This window comes from Anopheles funestus, chromosome 3RL (genome assembly GCF_943734845.2).
Source record: "Anopheles funestus chromosome 3RL, idAnoFuneDA-416_04, whole genome shotgun sequence".
NCBI lineage: Eukaryota > Metazoa > Arthropoda > Insecta > Diptera > Culicidae > Anopheles > Anopheles funestus.
Window position 1 is genome coordinate 4,594,533 of NC_064599.1, and position 24,220 is coordinate 4,618,752.

The 24,220-nt window shown below is 40.7% G+C and overlaps 4 protein-coding genes across 12 annotated transcripts in view; 2 read left to right on the top strand and 2 right to left on the bottom strand.

Annotated features, from left to right (window-relative positions):
• The window catches only part of LOC125772157 (G-protein coupled receptor 52), a 36,228-nt gene extending 29,995 nt beyond the window's left edge, over positions 1-6,233 (top strand). For all 5 annotated transcript variants that reach the window (XM_049443598.1, XM_049443599.1, XM_049443596.1 and 2 more), the window contains one exon: positions 352-6,233. In XM_049443598.1, coding sequence (XP_049299555.1) covers positions 352-928 — 577 coding nt within the window. In that variant the 3' untranslated portion in view covers positions 929-6,233. The remainder of the gene's footprint in view (positions 1-351) is intronic.
• A 504-nt stretch (positions 6,234-6,737) lies between these two features.
• On the top strand, positions 6,738-19,025 carry LOC125772127 (PAN2-PAN3 deadenylation complex subunit PAN3). Of its 4 annotated transcripts, none has more exons than XM_049443539.1 (17): positions 6,738-6,861; positions 9,228-9,716; positions 11,505-11,583; positions 11,663-11,755; positions 11,839-12,178; positions 12,299-12,399; positions 12,866-13,004; positions 13,112-13,258; positions 13,351-13,494; positions 13,588-13,704; positions 13,769-13,889; positions 13,962-14,084; positions 14,156-14,285; positions 14,366-14,502; positions 14,586-14,777; positions 14,840-15,002; positions 15,066-19,025. In XM_049443539.1, exons 3-17 carry the CDS (start codon positions 11,518-11,520, stop codon positions 15,180-15,182), a joined length of 2,130 nt encoding a protein of 709 aa, XP_049299496.1. In that variant the 5' UTR covers positions 6,738-6,861; positions 9,228-9,716; positions 11,505-11,517; the 3' UTR covers positions 15,183-19,025. The 4 variants fall into 4 exon arrangements, with proteins under 4 accessions (XP_049299496.1, XP_049299498.1, XP_049299497.1 ...); XM_049443541.1 differs by lacking the exon at positions 6,738-6,861 and adding an exon at positions 6,899-7,007; XM_049443540.1 differs by lacking the exon at positions 6,738-6,861 and adding an exon at positions 7,424-8,194.
• A 93-nt stretch (positions 19,026-19,118) lies between these two features.
• On the bottom strand, positions 19,119-20,008 carry LOC125772198 (uncharacterized). Its single transcript, XM_049443660.1, has one exon. The coding sequence runs from the start codon at positions 20,006-20,008 to the stop codon at positions 19,835-19,837; it is 174 nt and encodes a 57-aa protein (XP_049299617.1). The 3' UTR covers positions 19,119-19,834.
• An 8-nt stretch (positions 20,009-20,016) lies between these two features.
• The window catches only part of LOC125772188 (uncharacterized), a 34,688-nt gene continuing 30,484 nt past the window's right edge, over positions 20,017-24,220 (bottom strand). For both annotated transcript variants that reach the window (XM_049443647.1, XM_049443646.1), the window contains one exon: positions 20,017-20,166. In XM_049443647.1, the coding sequence (XP_049299604.1) occupies positions 20,017-20,166 (150 nt within the window). The remainder of the gene's footprint in view (positions 20,167-24,220) is intronic.

Consider the following 24,220-nt stretch of genomic DNA (forward strand, 5'->3'; position numbering starts at 1 on the left):
CAACCGCCTAACCTCACCAAGCTCTACATAACCGCCCTGGGGGTCGGGACAGCGCTTCCTTATCGTTCACTGTATTTGAAAGCCTTAAGCTCGTGTATTTTGTGCTTTACTTAATGCCAACCTACTCCCGCCCTGCCCCCCCAAACCCCACAGTATTTACCACGTTTTTTTTTTATTTTGCGTACCGTGGGGATTTTGCGCTATATAGTTTATGTACATGGTAAAAGCTAGTCCGGAAAAACCGACCCAACTAACGGATCCACCCGTTTCGCTTCTCTTCTTCATCTGCTTTCCCATCGCCCAACTTTCCACACACCGCCCACCACACCCTCACTTCCTTTCCCGATCAAGATGCCAATGCTGGATGGCGTTCACGTGGATCTCGGCAGCCATGCTTTGCTGTCCACCGCTGCTCGGCTACAACGAGGCCAACTACAGTAAAACCACCAACATCTGTATGCTCGAGTGGGGCAACATGGCGGCTTATAGCGCAACGCTGGCAATCCTAGTCCTGGGGCCGAGTGTCATCTCGATCGTCTACAACTACGGCTACATCTTCACGATGATGCGCAAAGTGCGATCGGGAGCACCGATCCACGATAAGGAGTACGCCACGGCGCTCGCCGAGAACCTAGCGAACCCCAGTCACTGTATGTCGTTCGCATTGGTGTTTTCCTTCTGGATCTCGTGGGCACCGTACATTGGGCTGCGCATCTACGAGCTGGTCAGCGGTGAAACGATCGACAATCCGCTGCTACACTTCGGTGCGGTCTGGATCGGTATACTCAACTCGTTCTGGAAGATCATCATCATGACGAGCATGTCGCAACAGTTCCGGCTGCTCGTCCGGTTGCTCTTCCTTACCATCTGCTGCAAGACGAAGGGCCGGCTGCAGGCCGAACTGATCGGGCTCGATCCGGACGACTAAAAGGGGGACGGACCTGGCCGGAAGGGAGGAAAACGTGCCCCCACCCCCATATGGGCAGCATCGAACGATCTCTCGTACAATCAAGTTTACAAAACATTTGTGCTATTAAGACAGGCTCGGCTCAGCTTAGGTTTGTGGCACAGGGCTAGCATTACTAAACACTGCACGCTTTTCACGGCAGGGTAATTGAGGAGGTACAGCAATTTAGGTACACAACCCCCGGGCACAGGTGGGGAATGGAAGTTTAAACCCAAAAACTCTAAACAAATCAACTGCTACTGCTACTAACCATCGAAGGTAAGGGATGCAAATGGCATGTCTAAGGAACTACCTAGCTACTATTAGGGCGCTATATAGGCACATGTGTTGCGGAGACAAATTAGTGAACAGCAGTGTATCTTACATATACAACCAACTCATACTCGTACTCTATATACACAACATATAAACGTGCGTGTTTACCCGTTTTACTTCCCCCTCAAGCCCTATATCAGGAGCAGGCTCTTTAACGAGTACTACTAACTTTGAACCGATCTGCGTGTGCTGTTTAAGCTCCATAGTTCGCTTCCTTCGCTGTGTGCACCAATCCCTTCGAAGCTGCCCGTCCGGCAAATGGAAGCGGACCAGAAAACCGAGTGCTGACACAACTTCAATTACAATTTTGCTACAAACAAAAGGGCTGTGGGAAAGTTGCAGGCGCGTTAAAGCGAAGAACACAGAAACAACCACTTGAAACAATCAATCTTGTCCCGCGTAAATGCAAAAAAAAACAAAACTTTAGGTGTTTGGTTTGGTCGGCAGCGTTTCTTTCCTGTACACGGTACGGGGAAATTTAAGTGTACCAAACCAATTTGAGTGAGACAGTCAGACACACCGGTCTTTGGGGGATGGAGGAGGCAGTAAATCCAGGGAAAACGATCGACACTCCATGCCGATCGTACGAAGATTGGTGTTACAATACTATACAAAAACAGGCAAAACGATGCACGGACAAGGACAATTTCAGGGCTCACCATTGGATACATATATGTTCGTATCTATAAGGTATCGAAAAAAGCAGAAGAAAGGTAACGCAAAGCGATACATTTAGGGTAACGAAACAGAACACTTGCAAACATGCCAAACGAAAAAGAAAAAACAAAACGATTAAAAACATTATGCAAAGGCAATAAATTAGGGAAGGAGAATGCTCTAGTGAGGTAAAACAAAAAAAAAACAACGGAAGTAATTAACCGCTAGAGAAGCAAGCTTTCTGCACGCTTGCAAACAAAACAAAAATAATATAAAAAAACAGACGCAAACACTGCGTAAAACGTTGCCCGACACCGACATTCATTCGCATGGTTTATATTTTCTAGATTTTTAAACGAGTGAGATTAAACCAACGTAAACGTTAAACGGAGGAGAGAGAGAAGAAAAAAAGAGAAAACCATTTGCAACTTGAAGCAACAAAAAACAAAAAAAAAAACAAACAAATACGGAAGCTCACAACGTAGAACAAAAGAAATTCAGGAAAGTAAGAAGCAGGAGAACAAAAATGGAATCGGTGTGTATGTTACTTATCTTTACTAAAGCAAGTAAAAGAATTATAGTATCGTGAGGTTAATGTGTAGAAAGATTACAACGTGAAGGTGTTTGTTAAACATGAAACATGAAAGTCGAAACGACACAACCAGTTAAACGAGTGACGTTGCTTCAATCGAACAGAAGTAAAGGGAATATTACTTCTAAACGAACTAACAAAAACAGAGGATCTCATCGTTAGAGCAGATCAGTTAAGCTTGCAAGCTCATCGCTGGAAGGTTTTGAGTGTTCTCCATCGAAGCAATATATTCTTCCTCCACCCCTCCATCCTCCACCCCAAAAAATGAAAAGGGTTTATTACTCCACCCTCCCCCCCGACTCCCACCCTCCTCAACCCACCACAAGCATGGGGTAATGGGGTAGTAAGTTTGCAGGAAATAAACAACCATTGTTATTCCCGCCTAGTGGACAGCCGACGCGAGTTACGACTACAGGGCAAGTAGTTTTGTACATAGGACATAATTTTCTGCACCGGCTTTATGTTTCCGTTTCCTGTGCCCTCCCCTTTGCGTTTAGCTTATAATTAACCCGTTTTTAACTGTTAAAGTTTGTACGCCGACACTCGAGATTGATTTAATGCGCTTTAGGTTTAAACAAGAAACGATAAATATTAGTTTGTTGGAGCCACTTTCGTTAGTGTCACTTTTCTTAGTAAACAAACACACACACACACAGAGGAGTAACAACGAATGTTTAAGCCCGGTTTAACCAGAGCTGATTCCGTTGTTCTGATCCGTTTGTAGTAACCCCCCCGATAGGAATTATCGCAATATCGTGCGACTAAAATAGCGTAAAAACATTTAGGCTAAAAATTATTTAATCGTAAGTTCGTTAACGTTTCGTACAAAGCAAAATAAAAAAAAAGAGAAGAGATAAGGTTTGTTCATGCTGTGTAGAAAATAAAAACGAAGGTTGGTAATTAATACGAGACTATGAATAAAAGGGCAAACAAAACTAAATAAATGAAAAACCAGAACACCAGAATCGCGGATTGACACACAGGTAAACAAAACAAAAAAAAACAGGATGACGAATAAAGGATTAAAGGTTATGGTCAAATGTTGTAAAACGGTAGAATGGTAAAAGGTTAAACTAGTAAACGAATATGTCAAACTTAAGTATGAGATTAAGATGCGTTCTCGTATGATCGCGATCATTGCAAAGAAAGGAATAGTCATAGATAATAGTGACAAAAGCAAACGAAAACAAACAACAAAGAAAAACACACACAGACACAAACACACACACAGGGAACTTTCCTTAGTAAATTGTTCAAGCATTCCTTTAACACTTGTTTGTAAGCAAACAGTTACAGTAGAGCGGGGTTATTTCGGGGTGAGGATAAGAAATGGTAAGGAAATGCTTCTGCGTCCGATCGAAGCAATCGAACTGGATTGAATGTCCTTCCATGCGATTACTAGCCAGACTACTACTACCACTACTACTACTACCAGCGCCGCCATCATTACAACTAGGTGTCATCCTCCATTACTTAGACGAACGTAGCCTTAACTGTGCTTGTTCGATCAGATGAAAAAGTCACACCATTTGTAAGACGTTGTACCGGTGTGTTTCGTTTTTTTTAATGTTTTTTCGGCATCCTATTTATTTTGAGATTATTAGAGAGAAAAAACTCATCACCATTACATGCGAAGGTACGCGAATGTAACTCCTTTTTCCCATCCGCACCGGGCTCCCGGTTTTCCACATATAGTACACAACTCATCCACCCATTAACCAGTCTGTACTGTCATGGTTTTGGCATATATGTTTCCACAAGGCCTACATACACACAATTAAATGGAATCCGGCTCGCTTAAAATGGCAGCAAGTTGCTCCTAATTCCGCCAAAACAAAAAAAAACATTATGCATGATCGAGATCGATTGAACCGTACGACTTGAATTCCGTACAATCGAAAAGGATGTTCGTGTGATTGCCAGTGGTTCTTAATGCATGCGTAACAACGCGGAACCATAGCAGCTTGTTAGATTAGAAAACCGTAAAAAAACCGAAGCTCTATATGAGATCAAAAACAGGTTGTGGAAGGGAAAAAGAGCAAAAACTGCCCCTCCAGATGAGATGAGATGGCAAGTAGAAGATGCACGGGGAAGTTACAAAAAAAATAGGCACGAAACTAAAAGATATAGCCGTGTCACAACTCTTTCGAAAAGCGCAAAACAATAACGCTGAACAAAACCAAAGCAAAACCGTACTAAAGGCACTCACACAATTCAAAATTAGTGTTTTAACGATCTTTGCTATCGGCAAAAAAAGGACACCATTCCTTCACCGGTGCTCACTGGCATTGTTGCAGAACAAAAAAACCCATTTTAAGCTACACTCATTTCATCGTTACAGCCATTAGCTGTGCTTATAGTTAAGCCGCCGATGCAGATGAAGACGAGTCGGGCATGAAAGAGTTTGTTGGATCCTTTTAAGCAATCGTGCAAAGGGCGGAAGGGTGTTTTTAAAGCCGTGTTAACATGTAAACGACCGCTGCTATATAATCGGAAATTTGAAATCAAACTATGTAACTACACAACCATTTACAAAATCCTTCAAAAACCCCCACAAAAAAAAACCCCATCTTTTAAAAGCTACAAAAGATTGCAACTTGAAATATAACCGTTTAATATAGCTCCGAAAGCGAAATTACCCGTTGCTTGTTAGTGAAGGAAACTGTTCAAATCCACGAATTAGTTTAGTGGCCGTCAGGCTGAGGAGACGTTTGTGGTTGTGTGGTTTTTTTTCTCAACATGTTATCACGTTTTTGGCGTGCAGCGAGACGGCGATTAGCCAACCCCGGATACTGTATTCCATATACTGCTTCAGGTCGTAGACTAGTGTTCACTACAAAACACAAATTGCTCGTGATTACTCCGTTCACGTTTAGTGTATAACTAGCCGGTTAAATTAGAATTGCTCAGCTCGAATCGATGGATTGTTCGAACCCGTTTTTTGGATGAACGTGTATTGGGTCTTTATTAAAGAAAACAAACAAACAAACAAACAAACAATCTCAATGGATGACGCTACAAGTCGAAATTTTATCTCATTGGCTATTGATACTTGTAAACAAATATTTCGGTAGTAGTGCGGCTAAACTTAGTGCTAAAGCAATCAACAGATGCTTGATTTGGAAACACTGTTCAGACGTTACTTTCTAGTATTTGTGGTTTAAAATTGCGTTTTGTTTTGTTCACTAGTTGTTTGTGTTTTAGTTTTTTTTTTGGTTTACTTTTTTGGTTTACTGTCTTTATACTGACAATTATTTGTTTTATATTTAATTCTGACTTTTTGATGAACATTTAAGTTTCCTATTTGAAACACTTTTTTTGTTCTTCTGTAACATTTATATACTTCGTTCGGTTGGTTTCAAACACGACTGCAAATGCTGTAGATTCTTGTACTTTAGGTATCGTCGCTTGTTGGTAGAGCGATGGCAGAAATAAGAGTATAGCAACAACTAAGTAAAACTATGTACAAGCGCAAAGAAGGCAACAAGAACTAACAAAAAGAAGAGAAAAAAAAACATTAACAGCAAACAAATGCAAAACAACAAACAAAGCCCCAAAGCGACACACTGTACACTTTGTAGAAGCTTCCGTATAATCAATTACAAATGGGAATAAAACTACAAAACTGTAGCATCGCAGCAAGCAGTAAACATAAATATGTAATTCAAAATTTAGAATATTGCAAACTGGCTGTTCCATCAATAGCATGAATTGAAAACACGTAAACAATGGGAGAAAGAAAAAAAAACATGTGACGAATGATGTCCAGATTTTTTAATTTATAATAAACCATTTCCAAATAAAACATACAAAAAAACAACAACAAAAGTGTTCAAAACTGTTGAAATACTTAAAATATCACCAAAACCTAGGATTTGGTATGTTTTTACTTTCGATAAGCATATTCCTGTGATTAAGAATATTAGTCCTTTAATTCCAATTCTTTTAAACTTACTAAATGTTTGAGTAAATTTCAACAACGTTAATTTAAGATTGTATTAAATTGAAATGTAAAACGGAAAATTTAAAAACGATTTACATACTTTTTCTGAGTGGAAACTAGCGCTATCGAATGAACTCTTGCAAGAAGCGATATAAACGCATTCAAAACTTCAAACACAGTGCGAGAGAGATTCGTGCATTTGCTCTCAGTACAGGAGTGATGCTGAGCAGGATGGCCATACCGAAAGCACTAGCGCGAGCGAAACAACCGGCTGTCGGCGAAACTGACAGTCACACCAAAACGAAACGGTGCGTTTTGCCAAACAAGACGTATTATTTTTGTGTTGTAGACAAAATACCAACACTCGCTGCTGCGCGTTCGAAAATGGTGAGCATCGTAATAAACCGAGTGTTTGCGTGATGATTTAGCTTCACCCATCATCAAAACGTGGCATAGGGATTAGTTTTCCCCGTTTCAAAAAAGTGCCCAGCAAAGTGAAAAAAGGGAAAGGGATGTGAACAACGCGTGCGTGTGTGAGTGTGTGTGTGTGTTGTGTCGTTTGCATGAATGTGTCCTTGCGCTGCGTGTTTTTCGGGTCAAAGTGGTTTTGTTGTTTGGTGCGAGCGTCGTCTGTGTGGTTTACGAAGAAGGGGGGGACTGGTGATGTGGATATGTGACTGTGTGTGTGCATGATTGCTGTGTGTTTTGTTGTACAAGGGCACGGGAAGGAGGATGGGAGGACGCACGTAACAAAACGCACCTTTTGCGATGCGAAGTAACAACGACGCACAAAATACGCGGTGGCACACGGGGAGGAACACGAAAAAAAACCACACACATCAGTAACACACATGCTAAAAGCAACAACGCGTTTTCGACCGCAGGAGGTCTTTTGGTACTAGCGCGCGCGTGTGTGTGTGTGTGAGTGCTTTTCCGTCACCTTTTTTCCAGCTACATTCGCGTGTTCTAGCATGTTTGGATGCTTTTCAAGTTGCAAATTGCGTAGCGTTTCTATTTTTTGCATTACAAAAAAGAAACACACACACAGTACGGCGGCGAAAGTGTGCTAGCGGAGAATTGGTTGTGCGAAAAGAAAAGCATAGCAACAACGGCACATACAAGCCTACTGGTGCTGTGTGGAAAAGTGTTCTTTTTTTTTGCTCGTGTGTGCTTGTGCGCTCGTATGAAGCACATACCGCGGAGGACAGTGGAACACATTCCAAGCAGGAGGCCGTACATGGCGACTCCCAAAAGGTGACGGTGTACGTGACTGTATGAACGTCGGTTCCTTTTCCGGATGTGCGTTGTACCGTCGTACCGCATTGTAGTGAGCGTAAATAATTCCCGAATGTCAAAGAACCATAATCAAAAACATTGTGTTTTGTCGAATGTCCTTTCGCTAGTTGAAACATATCGCAGGAGCATCCCCCGTTCACACAATGGCGCTGAGAGCGAATGTGTGTGTGCTCTGGAGTGCGCTACTGTGCGAGTGTGCGTGTGTGTGTGCGGGTAGCAGTTGTTCCGTACGGGGTAGCAGCCGTGAGATGGGAAAGTTCTAGTAATGTAAACACTCCACAAACGCGGAAACAGAAACAACGAACCCCGAGTGAGAAACGATTGTTGCATTTTGCTTTGGAGAACACCCCTTCCAGTGGTGATTGATTGTTTTGGCTGCCAGAATTGATTTAGGTTATGGTGCGTGAAAACCAGAATCGCAAAGGTGATTGTTTGATGGCAGCAAAAATTGCGTTTCAAAATTGGCCAACTAGAGAAGAAAAAAAACGAGAGAGAAACATAACACGCTGCTGGAGGGGGTGCGTGTTTTCTTCGTCTTCGCGCTAACTTACCGCACTGTGGTGACCGTTGTTTTCGTCCATTCCTTATCTCAGGAACACGAGCAGAAGGCGTCCCCTATCGGACGTGTTGTTTACAACAGTCCCGGCCCCAACCCTTAACCCTTCCCGGGCCACCTCCTCACGAGACGTCTCACTTTATTGCTTCTTCAGTGCCACCTGTAACCATTCTCGTAACGCACTGTATATAGTGGAAGCGAGTTGAGCAGAACGAAACACCTTTTTTCCAGGCGGCCATGACACCCGCACTCAAAATGAGCATTTTCCATGTAGTCGAATTGTGGAAAATCGAATGTAATTTAAGTTGAAATTTCCCTCCTCCCCCCACCCGTGTTGATGCGGTGCAATATTGTAGGTGGAATGAAAAAGTGCAGTGAACGGCAAATGTTATGATTTCTCTTGCTTGTCCTCCCGCCCCCTTCGATGAAAAAGCGTCATCACAATGGTGTGTTATGTGTTGCTAGCGAGAAAAACGCGACCGAACGATGATGAGATGAGAAGGTTGTGAGAGAGATGAAATTGTCGAATCTCATCTCATCCTTTCATCCCGCGGGGGTAACCGATCGAATAAAGAAGGATCGCGATTTTCTTGTCCCCACCGCTGAAAAGTACCGTTTTTTTTGGGGGGTTGGAATATAATTCATTGTGTGCTGTATATTGATTGTGTTCAAGAGTGCAATTGTGGGTGAGCTGTGTGGTACAGTTTTGAACTGAATTCTAAAAATTGTTTCTTATTGTAAAGTGTCCCAAGTGTTGCAAAATTTGCTTCAAATAGTGCTAAAACATAGAAAGTGCATAGAAGTGTTATTATATATGTAAATGTATAACACAGTTTTCGTAATTCATTTTTTTTCTTCTCCCATTTCTTCACATTGTCTGTTTTGTGTTTGTGGAAAGCAGTGAAGCACGATCGACAAACGGTTTAAGCGCCACGAAACTCACGGACGACAGTGCTGAGAAAGAAAGTTTGGCAAATCACGGTGCGCGCAGCGATTTTTCTGTTGATGAAGCAGAATAGCGCCGCAACGTGAGAGAAAGCATCATCGCGCGCAACGTGCCGGCGGCAACGAGGACGACGGGGAAAGGAAACCGCACGCCTGTCGCGGGTGTGCGCGGGGTGTAAAAGTGGAGGGCAAAACCACCCTCTTTTTGCCGCTGTGTTCGACCTCTCCACCACCACCAACCTTGTGCTTCGCCTACGGCCGAACGAACCAGACGAACTGGAACAGCCACAGACCGCGGGCCAATCTCCACCATCCGATCGTGCATAGGGCGCGATCTTCTCCTCAACATAACAATCCGTGTGTCAGTGGAATAAAGAAGAAGAAGAGGAAGAAGCAGAAGCAGGAGAAGAGGGCAAAGAAGTGAACTATAACGAAACACACTCAGGTATGTTTTGTACATTGACCTTGTTTCATACATCGCCGGGCCTCACACACACACTTTATACTTTTCATATACCACAGGTTTTAAAATTCACAATCTCTCTCGCTTAAATGCACTGCACTGTGTGCCGAAAGGGTCCAGCAAAAAGGACACCGTGTAATTTGTGTAGACGTTATTGAACGTTACCGGATGCGTTATTGTCATAAAAATGTATACTAAAACCGCATGCACTAAAAGGAAACTTTATTCAAATGCACTACAATCGCATAAAGCAATATTTTTCATAAATGTTTTACCACCGCAATGACCGACGGTACGACCACAGTGCGCTGTCAGCTGCTCATGCGTCACGCTCGGCCCTGCTTTCGTCGTTTGTTTGTTGTTTACATTTTACGACGTCCAAGGGCTTGCACGATCAAAAACACAAGGGCTGTTTGGTGTGCGTTTGTATGTGCGGAGGAGAGGGGTTTTTGTGTATGTGTTGAGGGGTGAAAAAAAGGGTTAATATTTATTTCACCGAAGAATGAAATGGAAACAAAAATGGCTGCCGCCTATATGTGTGTGACAACAAATCAGTTTCTTTACGCTTGGAGTTTATTCTACAGGGAAATGGATTTGATTAATTAGCATTGTTTTATTAATTCAAATCTGAAACAGTTTACAAAAAAAACAAAGCGTTTTCATTAAACTTTTATAAATAGTAGCAATAGTGCTATGAAGTTTTAAAAATAATTGTCCCATTGTTCAATTTATAAACATGATTACAGTAATGTACCCTTTCTCAGCAAAAACACAATTAATCTGGGGCTGTGGGCGCCCTGTATGTGCCCTGCTTACTTCATCTAACAATCTGCACTTATTAATTAATGGAACTAAACCAGTGTCTCGCTGTGCTCATTGTTTGTTGCTACCGAAGCGCCATTTGTTTAACCCTAACGAAACATTCCAAGTGGGAATTGTGTCCAGAAACGGGCAGAGATCGGTCCTCAGCGGTAGCAGGGTAGTAGAGCGTTACATATTGATCCTTAGCTGTTCAGGCTGTGCGTTTCTCTATGCAAAATAGCGTGGGATGCATCATTCCGTGCGTCCTTTGCGTTATGCAGCCTACGCATAAATTTTGTGTTTTTCTTCTTCTCATTTCTATTTGTGGTAAGGCGCGTGGGAGCCATCTAATGGTTTGCCACATAGGCCACAGGTTTCGGAAGCTTTCAAGTCACAATACAACGGTAACAACGGACGCATCCAACAAGAGAGAACGCCAAAAGACTACGTATAGGACTATGAACAGCACTAACCGGTGACCGACATTCTCTTTTATTTATTTTTTGGCTTGTCGTGTTCGCACCTTTTTGGCTCGTGTATTTGCTATGTACGTTCAGCAGCACCTGCTCTGGTTTTTTTTTGTTTTTGAGAGTCTAAAATTGTTAGGGCAAAAAAATCAGGTCTTGACCGCACTAAAATTCCAAATGTCAAAGGGCTTATTCAAAGCGGAGAAGGTTAAATGAAATAAGTTTTTTTTATAACGCAACCCACACACTATACTAATTTATCATTCAGTTGTCTAGTCATGTAGGAAGTAAATTAATTGCTTCACCAGATACACAGCGGCACATAATGACTCTTTACTGAATGTATGTCCTTCATCTGCTAAAGAAATTAAATCATCTTGCCATCATGATCGTGATCTTTTTTCCGCCAGTTGTGCTTTTGACATTAATTCTCGCTTTAACCAAAGTCACTTGGCCACTTGGCAACATATTTTTCATACAATATTTTTCTTTCTTCCTCCAGGATCTCACAGACTATGGATCCAATGTTCTTTCCACCCTCCAATGGAGTTCCTTCAGAGAGCAAACTGGCCACGTACATGGTAAGGGTTTACAATGATATTACATCAATCAGTTTTAAATTTATTCAGCTAATGTCATTTCCTTTATACACTTTCACAGAGTCGTCAAAATGGAACGACAGCTGCGTACGGACTGCCGATGGGTCTCTCCAAGATTACACTCGATTCTCCTATATCGCTCAAAAAAACACAGGCAAGTTAAATCGAACAAAATTGTGTTAATACATCACCTTCTGTTAGCTAATCTTCAATATCATTTCTTTCTCATACTTACAGGTGACCCCACAGTCGCCCGAATTCATTCCAAACAATCGACTGAGCACATCCTCGTCGCCGAACTTCTACTCGTCCTATTCGATACTTAGCAGCAACAATGGCACCGCCGGCAGTAACGGTACGGTCGTGGCCACCGCCCAACCGTCCCAACAATCGACTGTCGTCCCGTCGGTCATGTCCTCGGTGGTAAAGAGCACCGTCAGTAACGGTGGCTACGTTGGACCCGGTGGTGGTGGTGGTGGTGGTGTTGGCGGTGGTGTTGGTAGCAGCGCTGTTCCCGGCAACATACTGGCCGGTGCACTTAGCAGCACATCCGCTTTTGCGATCACTCCAATCAAGGGTAAGGATGCGCTTTTTTTTTTGTTGCTACGATGCAATAGCTTCATTTTTGTTTTTACTAGATCACAACACTAAAATATACCGTTCTCTTGTTTTCGCCTTCCCTCTTTTTTGTCTACAGGACGAAACCTGCTGCGAAACGAATCACCGCAAAGTACTAATACATCCCCTCGTATTACGCCCCAACCTTCACCACCGCCAATTACCACCAACATTCATCAAGTAAACTATTCGTTTTGCTTTTGCTGTTTTTTTTCTTCTTATTGTTTTGTTGTGGCTTTTCATCTCGTTTTGTTTTGGAACATTGTAATGTTTTACATTTACCGTGGGTTGTTTTCATTTGTCCATTTTTTTAAACGATTTAAAGCAAGATATTGCAAAAGATTAATATCAATTCTAAAATATCTCAATTCGAAATGAAAATTTTAAATAATTTATCTTTTGTGAACAGTTCTAATCTTCTTCCATTATACTTTAATTCAATCAAATGAAAGATTAGAATGTCGTACTGCAAAAAAAAGATTCCAAATACTAATCTCAAACACTGGTATCACACACGCGCAAACACACACTTCACACACACCTATGCTCACCTTTGTCCCGATTTGTCAACTGTGCCACAAAACAAGCAAAAAAGAAATACGAGCTTCCTAATATAACTTCCCTTCGTTTTCCCTTTTTCTCACAGGAAAATGTTGGTGGCACTACGTACTTTTACCCAACGGCAGCCAACCATCAATTAACGCCGAGCAGTACAGTTAACACGACTGATAACTCCTTTGCCCATATAGCAAGCTCACAAATTAATCTAAGTTATACACATCCAGGTAAGTGCTGCCTTCCCTCCTTGCTTCTCTCTTCCGCCACAGTCCCCTTTCCACAGTAAAAGAAAGCTACGGAAGTTTACAATTTTCTTGCCCGTTTCTCGTTTAAGGACACGTTTACCCGGGACCTGCATCGCATGTTATCAATATGCAGTCGAAGGCACAGGTGTCGGCTGCCTTCTTCATGCAGGACGAGCTGAGGAATGATATTTTAACGCGGAACGAAATCGTCAACAGTATCGAAAACGACAGTCAAGGTTGTATTGTTTGTTCCGTTTGTTGCATTAAACGTCCTGCACGATTCGTACGGTTCTAATCATGCATGCAACCGTTGCTTCTGCCATTGTAGATATACCTCTTGAAGTGGAAAACTATCACTCGCTGTGTTTGCTCGAGTCATTGCCGCTTCATCCGAAGCTTCCACTACCGTCGTCCACGTACCGGGCAACGCATGCCGTGACCGGCGTCAAGTACTGTCTACGGCGTCTTCACGGTTAGTTTGAAACGATCTGCTGGTACAGCACAGTGTTTGCATATCGAGCTGTGTATTGACGCCATTGTTTGTTTATTTTTTTTATTATCTTAGGTTTCCGTCTACAGTCCACCAAGTGTATGCAGGTGGTGGATAAATGGAAAAAACTACAACACTCAAACATTGTGCAGCTACGAGAAGTGTTTACTACGAAAACTTTTGGTGATAATTGTGAGTATAAGTCATCCACCACACAGGCAACGGACGAAGGTTAATGCTTCTCTACATCCTGCAGCTTTAGTAATAGTGTACGACTATCATCCCGGCTCACAAACGCTGCTATCGAAGTACTTCGCATCCGTACCGGAAACGAATGGTTACACTGATCCGTTCTCCGGCGAAGCTCGTCCTTTTAGGTACCTTAGGGAAAGATGCCTTTTTGTAAAGGAAGTATATTAAAATATTTATTCCTTTTTTTGCAATCTCAGCCACAAAAGTTCTCTACATCGTACGGCCGCAACGTCACTCCTGCCGGAAAATGAAATATGGTCAATTATCATACAGCTGAGTGCGGGTTTACGTGCGATACATCAGGCTGGATTAGCTTGCCGGTAAGTTTTCAGTTTTGGTTCGTTGTGAATTAGAAATTGTAAGGATTTTATTTTTTTTTTGTATGCAACAGAACGTTGGATCCGACAAAAATCATTGTGACTGGCAAACGGATACGATACAGCTGCGTGGGCATATCGGATATTTTCACCTTCGATCCTAACCAACAAAATCAGCTGTCGGTTTTAGATCATCAACAACAGGTAAGTTCGACAATTAGTAATTGAGTAAAATCACTACAAATTTGCTAATGATATCAAAAAATATGTTTTGTTTTGCGCAGGAGGATCTTCTGGCACTAGGAAAGCTAATACTAGCGTTAGCTTGCCGTTCCTTACAATCGGTCCAACGGGATCAAATTCAAAGCAGCGTCGAGCTAGTATCCCGTCATTACTCTTCAGATCTTAGAAACATTTTAATGTAAGCGTAAAATAGGAATCAAAGCTTTAGTTTGCATGCTACAGCAGTATCTTTTCACTTACTTATTATGTATTATTTGCTAGATGTCTTCTGAATACAAGCACCCGCCGTTCGGTGACGGAGATCATGCCCATGATCGGTGCCCGATTTTATGTGCAGCTCGATGCACTCCAAGCCCAATGTGATATTCAGGAGGATGAGCTAGCGAAGGAGATGGAAAATGGTCGACTTTATCGGCTGCTTGTGAAGCTCGGTTGCATCAACGAACGACCAGAGTAAGGAACAGCTGTTGCGTGCAAGAGACTGCCATGTATTACGCTTTGCATTACTTCCACAGGCTCAACCTGGACGTAACGTGGTCCGAAACTGGTGATCGTTACATGTTGAAACTGTTTCGCGACTATCTCTTCCACACCGTCACCGAGGATGGACGTCCGTGGCTGAATCAGTCCCATATCGTACAGTGCCTCAACAAGCTGGACGCAGGCACGATGGAAAAGGTTTGTCGCTGGATTAAATTGGAGCGAATTATTCATAACAATTTATCATTTTCCTCTATTTAGGTACAACTTATGTCCCGTGACGAACAATCAGTATTAGTAGTGACCTATGCTGAGCTGAAGCACTGTCTCGATCAGGCATTTTCCGAGCTGGTAGCAGCCAGCGAAGGTTCCGTCTAGTGGCCAACCAGCTTCTCCACGGTGACACGGTGCGCCGGATGAATGGTAGTAGTACCCTTTATCACCTTTATCGCGTTATTCGGTACCAATAGCTTTTTCGTACGGTATCTTTACGTTTTCCTACCACTACCCACCAACCGTCCGTCTCTCGCAATTGTTTTGGGTTTTGAGGGTACATATACAAATGTGTGTAATTTGTTTTTATTTTCTATTCTTCAGTTTACTTGCAACTTCCCATGTATTTCGCCCCGATATGTGCATCAATACCGGCAAAGGCAATGTGAAGAACTACGACGAAAAAACCTTTTATTGTTTCGTCATGCTTCATCACTGCTTTGTGTATCCGTTGCTATATAAGATAGAAAGTGAAAAAAGGAAGAAAACAACTATTTATGTTTTTAGGCAGCATCAGGAAAGAAGAAACCTACCGTGTATGATGGCATGATATGATGACCCTATGAAGCAAAGGAAATCATACGCAAGTTTAATATGATACCCCCCCTCGTAAAAGTTATAGACTGATTGAAGAATACAAAACAAGAAAACACATTAGTAAATGTATGTACAACAACGACTTCAAGGTGTGAGTTGTCAGGTGTGATACAATATATAGTATAAACCAGCTCTTATACATGGTTGGTTTTGCTCTGGAGAAGAAAACAATAACCAAACAAAGCAGCAGATCACACGGCTGGTTAAAGTGAAAAGAAAAATTTAACATTTGTTTTCCCTTTTTTTGATGCATGAAGATGAGATAGGTTTTTTTCGATTTGTTATGATATTCTTTCGATAATATGTTGCCCTACGGAATCTGAACTGGTGAATGAGTTGCAGTTCAAAGGCGTCGATTGGCGGAAGATTAATTTCAACAAACCTGAGATAAGTAAAACTGCTAAAGTCACCTTTCACCCATTACTTATAGACTTTGTGCTATGACGATACACCTGGTAAGGGCGATGAAAATATCGTTTCAGAAGAGAAAAAGTTCCTGAACCGATTTTTGGAAGGTAGGGAGAAGGGGCATATTGATAGTATTGTGTATGTGTTTTTTTTTTTACTTTTTTCTGTTATATTAGATCTCGAGAGTTTGCGAAGCTGAAAACCACACTACAAACATACATACACAACAAAACATTTATACACAAGCGAAAGCATACAAAACTTTGTTTGCATACGAATGCATACTAGCTCTAAGATATGATGCGTTTTAGGCGTTCGAAGGAACGAAATGTGAGCTAAAGGAATTAAGGTAATGCGTAATAGGCATGTGCAAACACGGTACAGAACGTAAACAAAACAAAAGTGTGTGAACGCATATTAGGAAAGCAAAACTTAATGCATAATGTTTTTTTTTTGTTCGTTTGCTTGTGTTTTTCTCATCGTCCATTTCCTCCACTGTTCAGTTAAATTTATATGCGTAATTTTGTTTGTTTTGTTTTGCCAATTTAGTTGTCCTGTCGTAAATATATACACCTTTTTTTTAGTACAATTTCAACGTAAGACTGTTGCTTTTGAAAGCGTTTTTGTTTCTCTGGTGCGATCGAATCCTGGCGGTTCGTTTGAAGATCGGGTAAAATTTGTGGAGCTTCTGTTTAGAAGAGATAAACCTCTTTTGCCGTATACAATAATCCGTTGATCCGTTGACTGTCCTTCCACTGCTGCGTGCTTTACGAACCATAAGTTCGATTCGTACTGGTTTGGTGGAAGCAAAAGCAGCAAATGGCAGTGGTGATTTTTAGCGAATCGCATCAGAAAGTGTGGCAGCGTGCATCATAATGGGAAACACGGTTGAAGCAAGCGATTCATAGTTTAGTAAGTGGACTTACACACACATATATGAAGAAATCAGAGAGCAGCTTAACATGTAACGTGAATGTGAAGGATATACCTAAGAACGCAGCAAAGCAGGAAAAAAAGAAGAAGATGCGTTTCGTAATTCGATTCTGACCGTAGAATGAAAAAGGCGTAACAAGGAAAACAGGCCGTATTGCAGCATGCATGAATTACTATTACTTATATCTTATCAAAGTAAAATTACACACACACGAGCGATGAAAGGAAGAAATGGAAGCAAACTGTGTGCTTAATTCGTACTTCCGAAAACACACACAACAAAACAAACTCTGCACACAGCTAAAGGAGCTAAAACGAAACGAGTTGCATGGTAAAACAGACATGAGAACGATAGAGCGCAGAGCCGTTTGTTGGTTATTTGAAGTAAAAGAAGAAGAGGAAAAAAAGACTTTTTATTGTGACAAATAATATTTAAAGCAAAACATCGTACGCAAATGCATGTTGTGCATCAGGCAAGGTGCGTCCACACGTGATGCGCGAGAAAGAAAGGAAAACAGTAGAAGCAAGGAGAAGTAAAAAAGAAAAAAAAACAACCACAGAGATATATTTGTACTAAAAGAAACGTTGTAGAAAACAGGGTGGAAACAATGCACAAAACGACGACAAATGATGAAATGCAGAAGGTTCTATTTTAGTCACAAGTGACGAACGTATCCCGAATCCTATCCTGTCCGGTAGTCCCCCTAAACTACTGGGACCCTGTTGACGACGATACCTAAGGAACAACTGGAACAGGATGGACCTTTTTGTAGTTCAGCTCTTTTTTTGTCATATTGAAAAACCACGCTATTCCCACCTATTTATCATACCAGATTCGATTCATGTTGGCATTTCTTACTGCCAGCGCTTTTCTTCTATCTTTCTGTGTTTGTTTTATTGTTCCTCTTTTCTGTTTCAGCATTAAACTAGTGTTTGTACCCTTTCCTTTTTTTATTGGCTAAGGTTTTGCAAGAACGATAGGAAGTTGTGGCGATAAAAAATATTATTTTACAATAACATAACGCATAGCATACTTATATACCTTTAATGTATGGCCGTAGATTCTATTTGATAGCTTCGCAATAAAGCGAACCACGGTGCCGCGTTTTGTGCAACGCAGCGAAACGATTGTAAAACACTAAAATGTGATTTTACTTTTGGTTATGATTTTCCCTTTCCTCCATGTTTTGTTTCGTTTCGACAGATAAAATCCACCCAAAACACAGAATATACTCCTTGTGATACGCAAGAACCACAATCTGATCTCAGTTTTGTTTATCTCCCGGCGCTCACACACAATATGTGTGAGATACAGTTTCATCGTACATTTGATATGCAATTTTGTAGTCGCAGGAGGAATTGCTTCACTTTAATTTGCAAAAAACAAAACAGAACCCTCACTGTTCCCCCAAAAATGTAGGCCGGGGTGTAGAAGAATGCAGGGTGGGAGGGTAAAACCAATTACAAAAACTTAATCAACACATGGTACAATCGAGACGGGCGTCCTGGTTTTTATTTAATTACCTTGCCAGCTTCCAACCTGTTTGCAAGGAGAAGGAACAAGTTAAAAATATTAAAAAAAAAATACAAAAATGTATGCAACTTTGAGAAACCCCGCAACCATTAAACACACAAAACCACGTACAGAAGGTGAAACAAAAGCAAAAAACAAAAAACAAAACAAAATGGATAAAAAACGGCAAAAATAACAACCACACGCAAAACAGACACGCACCGACAAGAGAAAGAAAGAAAAACAAAACAACAAAAACATCCACTGAATATGAAAAAGGATGAAGATGCTGATGAAACTCAGACTAAAGGTTAAACTATATTTGACATGAAAAAATCAAGAAAAAGGGAGGGAAAATTGTAGCAAGTAAAAGGGACAAAAGGTGCGCTAAAGAGTGCGTAACAAAAACAAACAAAAAAAAACAGAAGAAAACAAAACGTTGAGAAATAAAATGTGAAAAATTATATTTACTGAAAACCGTAAGTGGTTAATTTTCCTTGCTTTAGTTCGAATGTTTTTTTTTTTCAACTCTTAGTTTAAAATAAACATTACATAATTCATTTAAAAGTTTTACAGAAGTGTAAAAAAAAGAATGTTTCTTTATTGTGTTCTACATATCATATATTGCTTGTACAATGTTTTCTAAAACGATTATTTTGTTTCACACACTAATGGCAAAAAGGAAACTAATCAAAATGTTTGCTCTGCTTTGTGCTTTTTTTTTGCTTAACTGATTTTGCACCGTTGATGGATGGAATGATACTGTTGAGAATGTTCTTTTCATTAACGCTAAATTAGTCTTCCTCGTCTTTAAATATTTGTGGGGATGAAATACTAAGAGGAGGCAGAACGAGGTCCGTTTGAACATTTGACAAATACACTACGCGAATTATTGCTTCGGAAACGAACCTTCCGAGATAAAACTATGGAGAGAATGCTTCCTTTGGACGGAATGTGTTACATCAGCTCTTTGAAGTCTTTACCTATTCTTAGCTGTCAATCGTTGGGGGCTAAAAAGACACTCTGTTAGTACGGTCTCTTACTCTAAATACAGAAACAAAAGCAAACAATGGATGACATTACTTCTCGTAAAAAAGAAGCTGCAACAGCATCCATTCCTTCTTCTTCTAGTAAAAATCAATATTAAAAAAAAAGTATCTTAGAAGAAACATTGTTTCGTGTAGAATGTTAGTGGAATAAAGACAAATAAAATATATGCTGTCCGCTGCTCCTGCTCTACCACCGTCACGGAACCGGGACTGCCATTTTGGTGTCATTCATGGCGATCTCCTCCCCCCTCCCGGTGTCAGGCGTAGCTTACCTTCTGATCGTACGCTTGATCGCGCAAATCTTGATCATCCGGCAGTGCGTGATGGCGCAGCTGGCAGAGCCGCGCACCGAACCGTAGAATCATCATGATGACGAGCACGATAAACATGGCCAACATGGCCACCGCCGGGTAAACGATTAACCACGCCATCTTGGAGCTTAAATGTCGCTTTCACGCTTCTGCAACTCCACGTACTCTTCACGATGCTGGTAGCCCTGCGGGGAAGCTCCACGGCCGGAAGCGGGTGGATATTGGTACTGGGGCCGATGGTGTGACACGGTGTACTCCACCGGGCGTTCAACGTCGGGCTGTAAAATGGACAAAACGGGCATGGAAAATTGAGTATTTTGGTTGTCATATATTCTGAAAAAAAGGCAGAATAGAAATTGTTTTATTGAAGCGAAGGAATCGACCCCAAAAGATCTCAATTTAAAGGAGCTGAAAATAGAACGTTAAATTCTTCCGATGTGAGGGAGAAAAAAAACGGATCAAAATCTCAATCAGTGGAAGAGAAGCAATTCTTATTGCATGAATTATGAACGTCTTTCCCATCCTTCAATAATTCAATGTACCGCTCCTTTTCATTAGCCATTTCGTTTCTTATCACTTCGTTCAATTTTACCATCCTCGATGGCCTCAAAAAAGAAACTCTCAGTCCCAGATCTATCTGTGCTCAATCTCCCGCGTACGTGGCACTATCGTTCGCTTTTTATGCTGTGGCCCGACAATCCGTATCGATATCCGCAATCCATTAGCCTTCGCAACTTGGGAGCTGAACAATCCAGCCCATTTGTGCTGCTGATGCGTTCAATTATGCATCTTTATGCATTTCAATTTAGCTAGTTTTCCACGGGACCGCTACGGTCCGTGTTGGACAGGAAGGAGGAACAGAACTTTTTGTGGCCATGTTGCGTTGTTGGTGGGTTCAACGCTTCACAACGATGCAAAGGAAAAACCTCGTTCTCACCACACACCGAACGTTTGTCGTTGGCGTGTGGGATTAATTTTAATTTCGGTCAATGTGTTACCCCGCCAACTCATAGTTCTGGTGCTTCGCTTTTTTGCCAATGGGTGCATCCTTTGGTGATGCGGCAAATCGTCGATTATTGGGTTGATCGAGGGGGTACGGGTGCGTACGCGTTTGTGTTGCGAGTATTGTGAGTTCGTTCAGCCGATTTGCAATTGGCTTTCTGGCGAACCTGTCCCGTTCAATTGTAGTCTGACCAATCATGGACAGTGGCACATGCAGGAAATGGAACAAAACCGATTCCAAATATTTTTTTGCGATAATAACGATGTAATTAATACAGTATTTTATAAAGATTATAACTTGAAGGTGGAACTTATTTTGCTCTGAAAAGTTAAATAACCTTTAAAAGGAAAAAAAGTTTTACGAAATTTTTCTACAATCCTTAAAACTCCCCAAAAACGCCACGAAATAGATTTTTTTTTTGTAGAATAAAAAACCTTTACACTAGAATAACTTATGTTATTATGCAGGTTCAGTTATAAGAAAATTCTCACATAAATATCTAAAACTTTTTGTACAATCGCACACGTATGTCACAGTTTCCCCTTTACGAGTGGCAGAGGTGAAACCGCGTTCCTATAATTGAATATCACCTGCAAAAACGCATCCTAACCCCCGAAGGGGACTTTCAGCACCAGCTGTTTGCTACATTGGATCGTTTTTTACACATTTTTTCCTCCAACGCTAACCACTAACTCTAGTGGATTGCAGTTGCGATAGCATAATACCTATCCACGCATCTATTTTATGACGATAGTATTTTATGCAACGGCGAGAGAGGATACATTTATCCATTCGACCGATCGCCTTGCAACGGGAACGAACGAGAAACCACTTTTTAAACTGCAACCCATGCAGATGGAAACTAACTGAAAATCAATTGGTTAAATATCGTCGCACCCTTTAAATGCGCCAGTTTCTGGTCGTTCCCGAGCAGAGTATTGATGGGCACCGGAGATAGTGTTTGCCACCCCCCGATAGCGATGACACTAGCGCAAACCGACCATAATTGGACCAATCTGTGGATCTAGCAGCTTCGTTCCACCTGCGGGCAACCTTTTGCGTTACAGTGCACTGGGCACCATTCAGGGGAATTATCTTTTGCGGGCCCTCTAACACCTAACGTCCGCAACGAACTATCAACCGCCTACCATCACCAACAGCATCAACCCGTTTCCAGGGAGTCCGGTCGGTTGTGGTGGAAAAAGCCCCGTGCAGAAGATGAGAATTTTAATTAAATAATGTTTCCCATCAATTATTGGTCAGCCAGCGAACCAAAGCCAGTGTGCCGGATGTGGACGAGATTTTTCACACGGCTAACTCTCGAGGATCAGCATCACACCCCAAGCACTGCTTATGCACCGGGTAGGTCACGACGAGCACGCCAATCAATTCGATTTTGGGAGGATGGAATTAAACCGCATATAATTCCTAACTTCATTCGATCATTCTTATCTGCAAATTTTCATGCAAATTTGTTGCAATGTGTTTCTTTTCACTCAAATAATGCTTTAAATAAAAAAAATAATAAAAAATCAGAAAAAAATTTCAAAAAAATTTTCAACTCGAAAATTTCATAAGGCTTACCCCTTACGATTTTTTTGGGAAATTTTGCAAAAAAAAATTAAATTGATTTATTTTAGTGCCAATTGGTTGCAATGTGTTTCTTTTCACTCAAATAATGCTTTAAATAAAAAAAGAGTGAAAAATATTAAAAAAATCAAAAAATTCAAAAAAATGAAAATTTACTAAGGCTCATTTTTGCACCAAGTTTTGCATATAACTCGGTCGGTATCCAACGGATCGCCAATCTTTAACCTGTGGTCGATAGATGGCAAAAATGGCTACATTTTCTTCTTAGACGGCCATGCTCTCAGATGTCCGTGCCGGAAGTTATTCGAGGAACCAAGTTCCTTACCCTGTTTGAGAAAATGTAAAATTTTCCTCATTTTTGAGCAATGTAGCAAAAATTTTAAATGTGATATATTTTGATGGGAATTTGTTGCAATAAGTTTCTTTTCACTTAAATAGTGCTTTAAATTGAAAAAAGAATAAAAAATCAGAAAAAAATTTCAAAAAAATTTTCCACTCGAAAATTTCATAAGGCTTACCCCTTACGATTTTTTTGGGAAATTTTGCAAAAAAAATTAAATTGTTTTATTTTAATGCCAATGGGTTGCAATGAGTTTCTTTTCACTCTAATAATGCTTGAAATAAAAAAAAGAGTGAAAAATAATAAAAAAATCAAAAAATTCAAAAAAAAATGAAAATTTTCCTCATTTTTGCACCAAATTTTGCCTATAACTCGGTCGGTATCCAACGGATCGCCAATCTTTAACCTGTGGTCGATAGATGGCACCAATGGCTACATTTTCTTCTTAGACGGCCATGCTCTCAGATGTCCGTGCCGGAAGTTATTCGAGGAAGAAAGTTCCTTACCCTGTTTGAGAAAATGTAAAATTTTTCTCATTTTTGAGCAATTTAGCAAAATTTTTAAATGTGATATATTTTCATGCAAATTTGTTGCAATGTGTTTCTTTTCACTCAAATAATGCTTTAAATTAAAAAAATAATAAAAAATCAGAAAAAAATTTCAAAAAAATTTTCCACTCGAAAATTTCATAAGGCTTACCCCTTACGATTTTTTTGGAAATTTTGCAAAAAAAATTAAATTGATTTATTTTAATGCCAATGGGTTGCAATGAGTTTCTTTTCACTCTAATAATGCTTGAAATAAAAAAAAGAGTGAAAAATAATAAAAAAATCAAAACATTCAAAAAAAAATGAAAATTTTCCTCATTTTTGCACCAAATTTTGCCTATAACTCGGTCGGTATCTGACGAATCGCCAATCTTTAACCTGTGGACGATAGATGGCACCAATGGCTACATTTTCTTCTTGGACGGCCATGTCTTCAGATGTCTATGCCAGAAGTTATTCGAGGAACCAAGTTCCTTACCCTGTTTGAGAAAATGTAAAATTTTCCTCATTTTTGCACCAAATTTTGCCTATAACTTGGTCGGTATCCAACGGATCGCCAATCTTTAACCTGTGGTCGATACATGGCACCAATGGCTACATTTTCTTCTTAGACGGCCATGCTCTCAGATGTCCGTGCCGGAAGTTATTCGAGGAACCAAGTTCCTTACCCTGTTTGAGAAAATGTAAAATTTTCCTCATTTTTGAGCAATGTAGCAAAAATTTTAAATGTGATATATTTTGATGGGAATTTGTTGCAATAAGTTTCTTTTCACTTAAATAGTGCTTTAAATTGAAAAAAGAATCTAAAATCAGAAAAAAATTTCAAAAAAATTTTCCACTCGAAAATTTCA

Excerpts from the sequence above, each read along its gene's own strand:
- LOC125772127 (XM_049443539.1), top strand. The coding sequence starts at position 11,518 with ATGGATCCAATGTTCTTTCCACCCTCCAATGGAGTTCCTTCAGAGAGC. Across the intron at positions 14,286-14,365 it reads TTTTAGATCATCAACAACAG|GAGGATCTTCTGGCACTAGG; the intron begins GTAAGTTCGACA and ends TGTTTTGCGCAG. Across the intron at positions 14,503-14,585 it reads GATCTTAGAAACATTTTAAT|ATGTCTTCTGAATACAAGCA; the intron begins GTAAGCGTAAAA and ends ATTATTTGCTAG.
- LOC125772198 (XM_049443660.1), bottom strand. The coding sequence starts at position 20,008 with ATGGCGTGGTTAATCGTTTACCCGGCGGTGGCCATGTTGGCCATGTTT.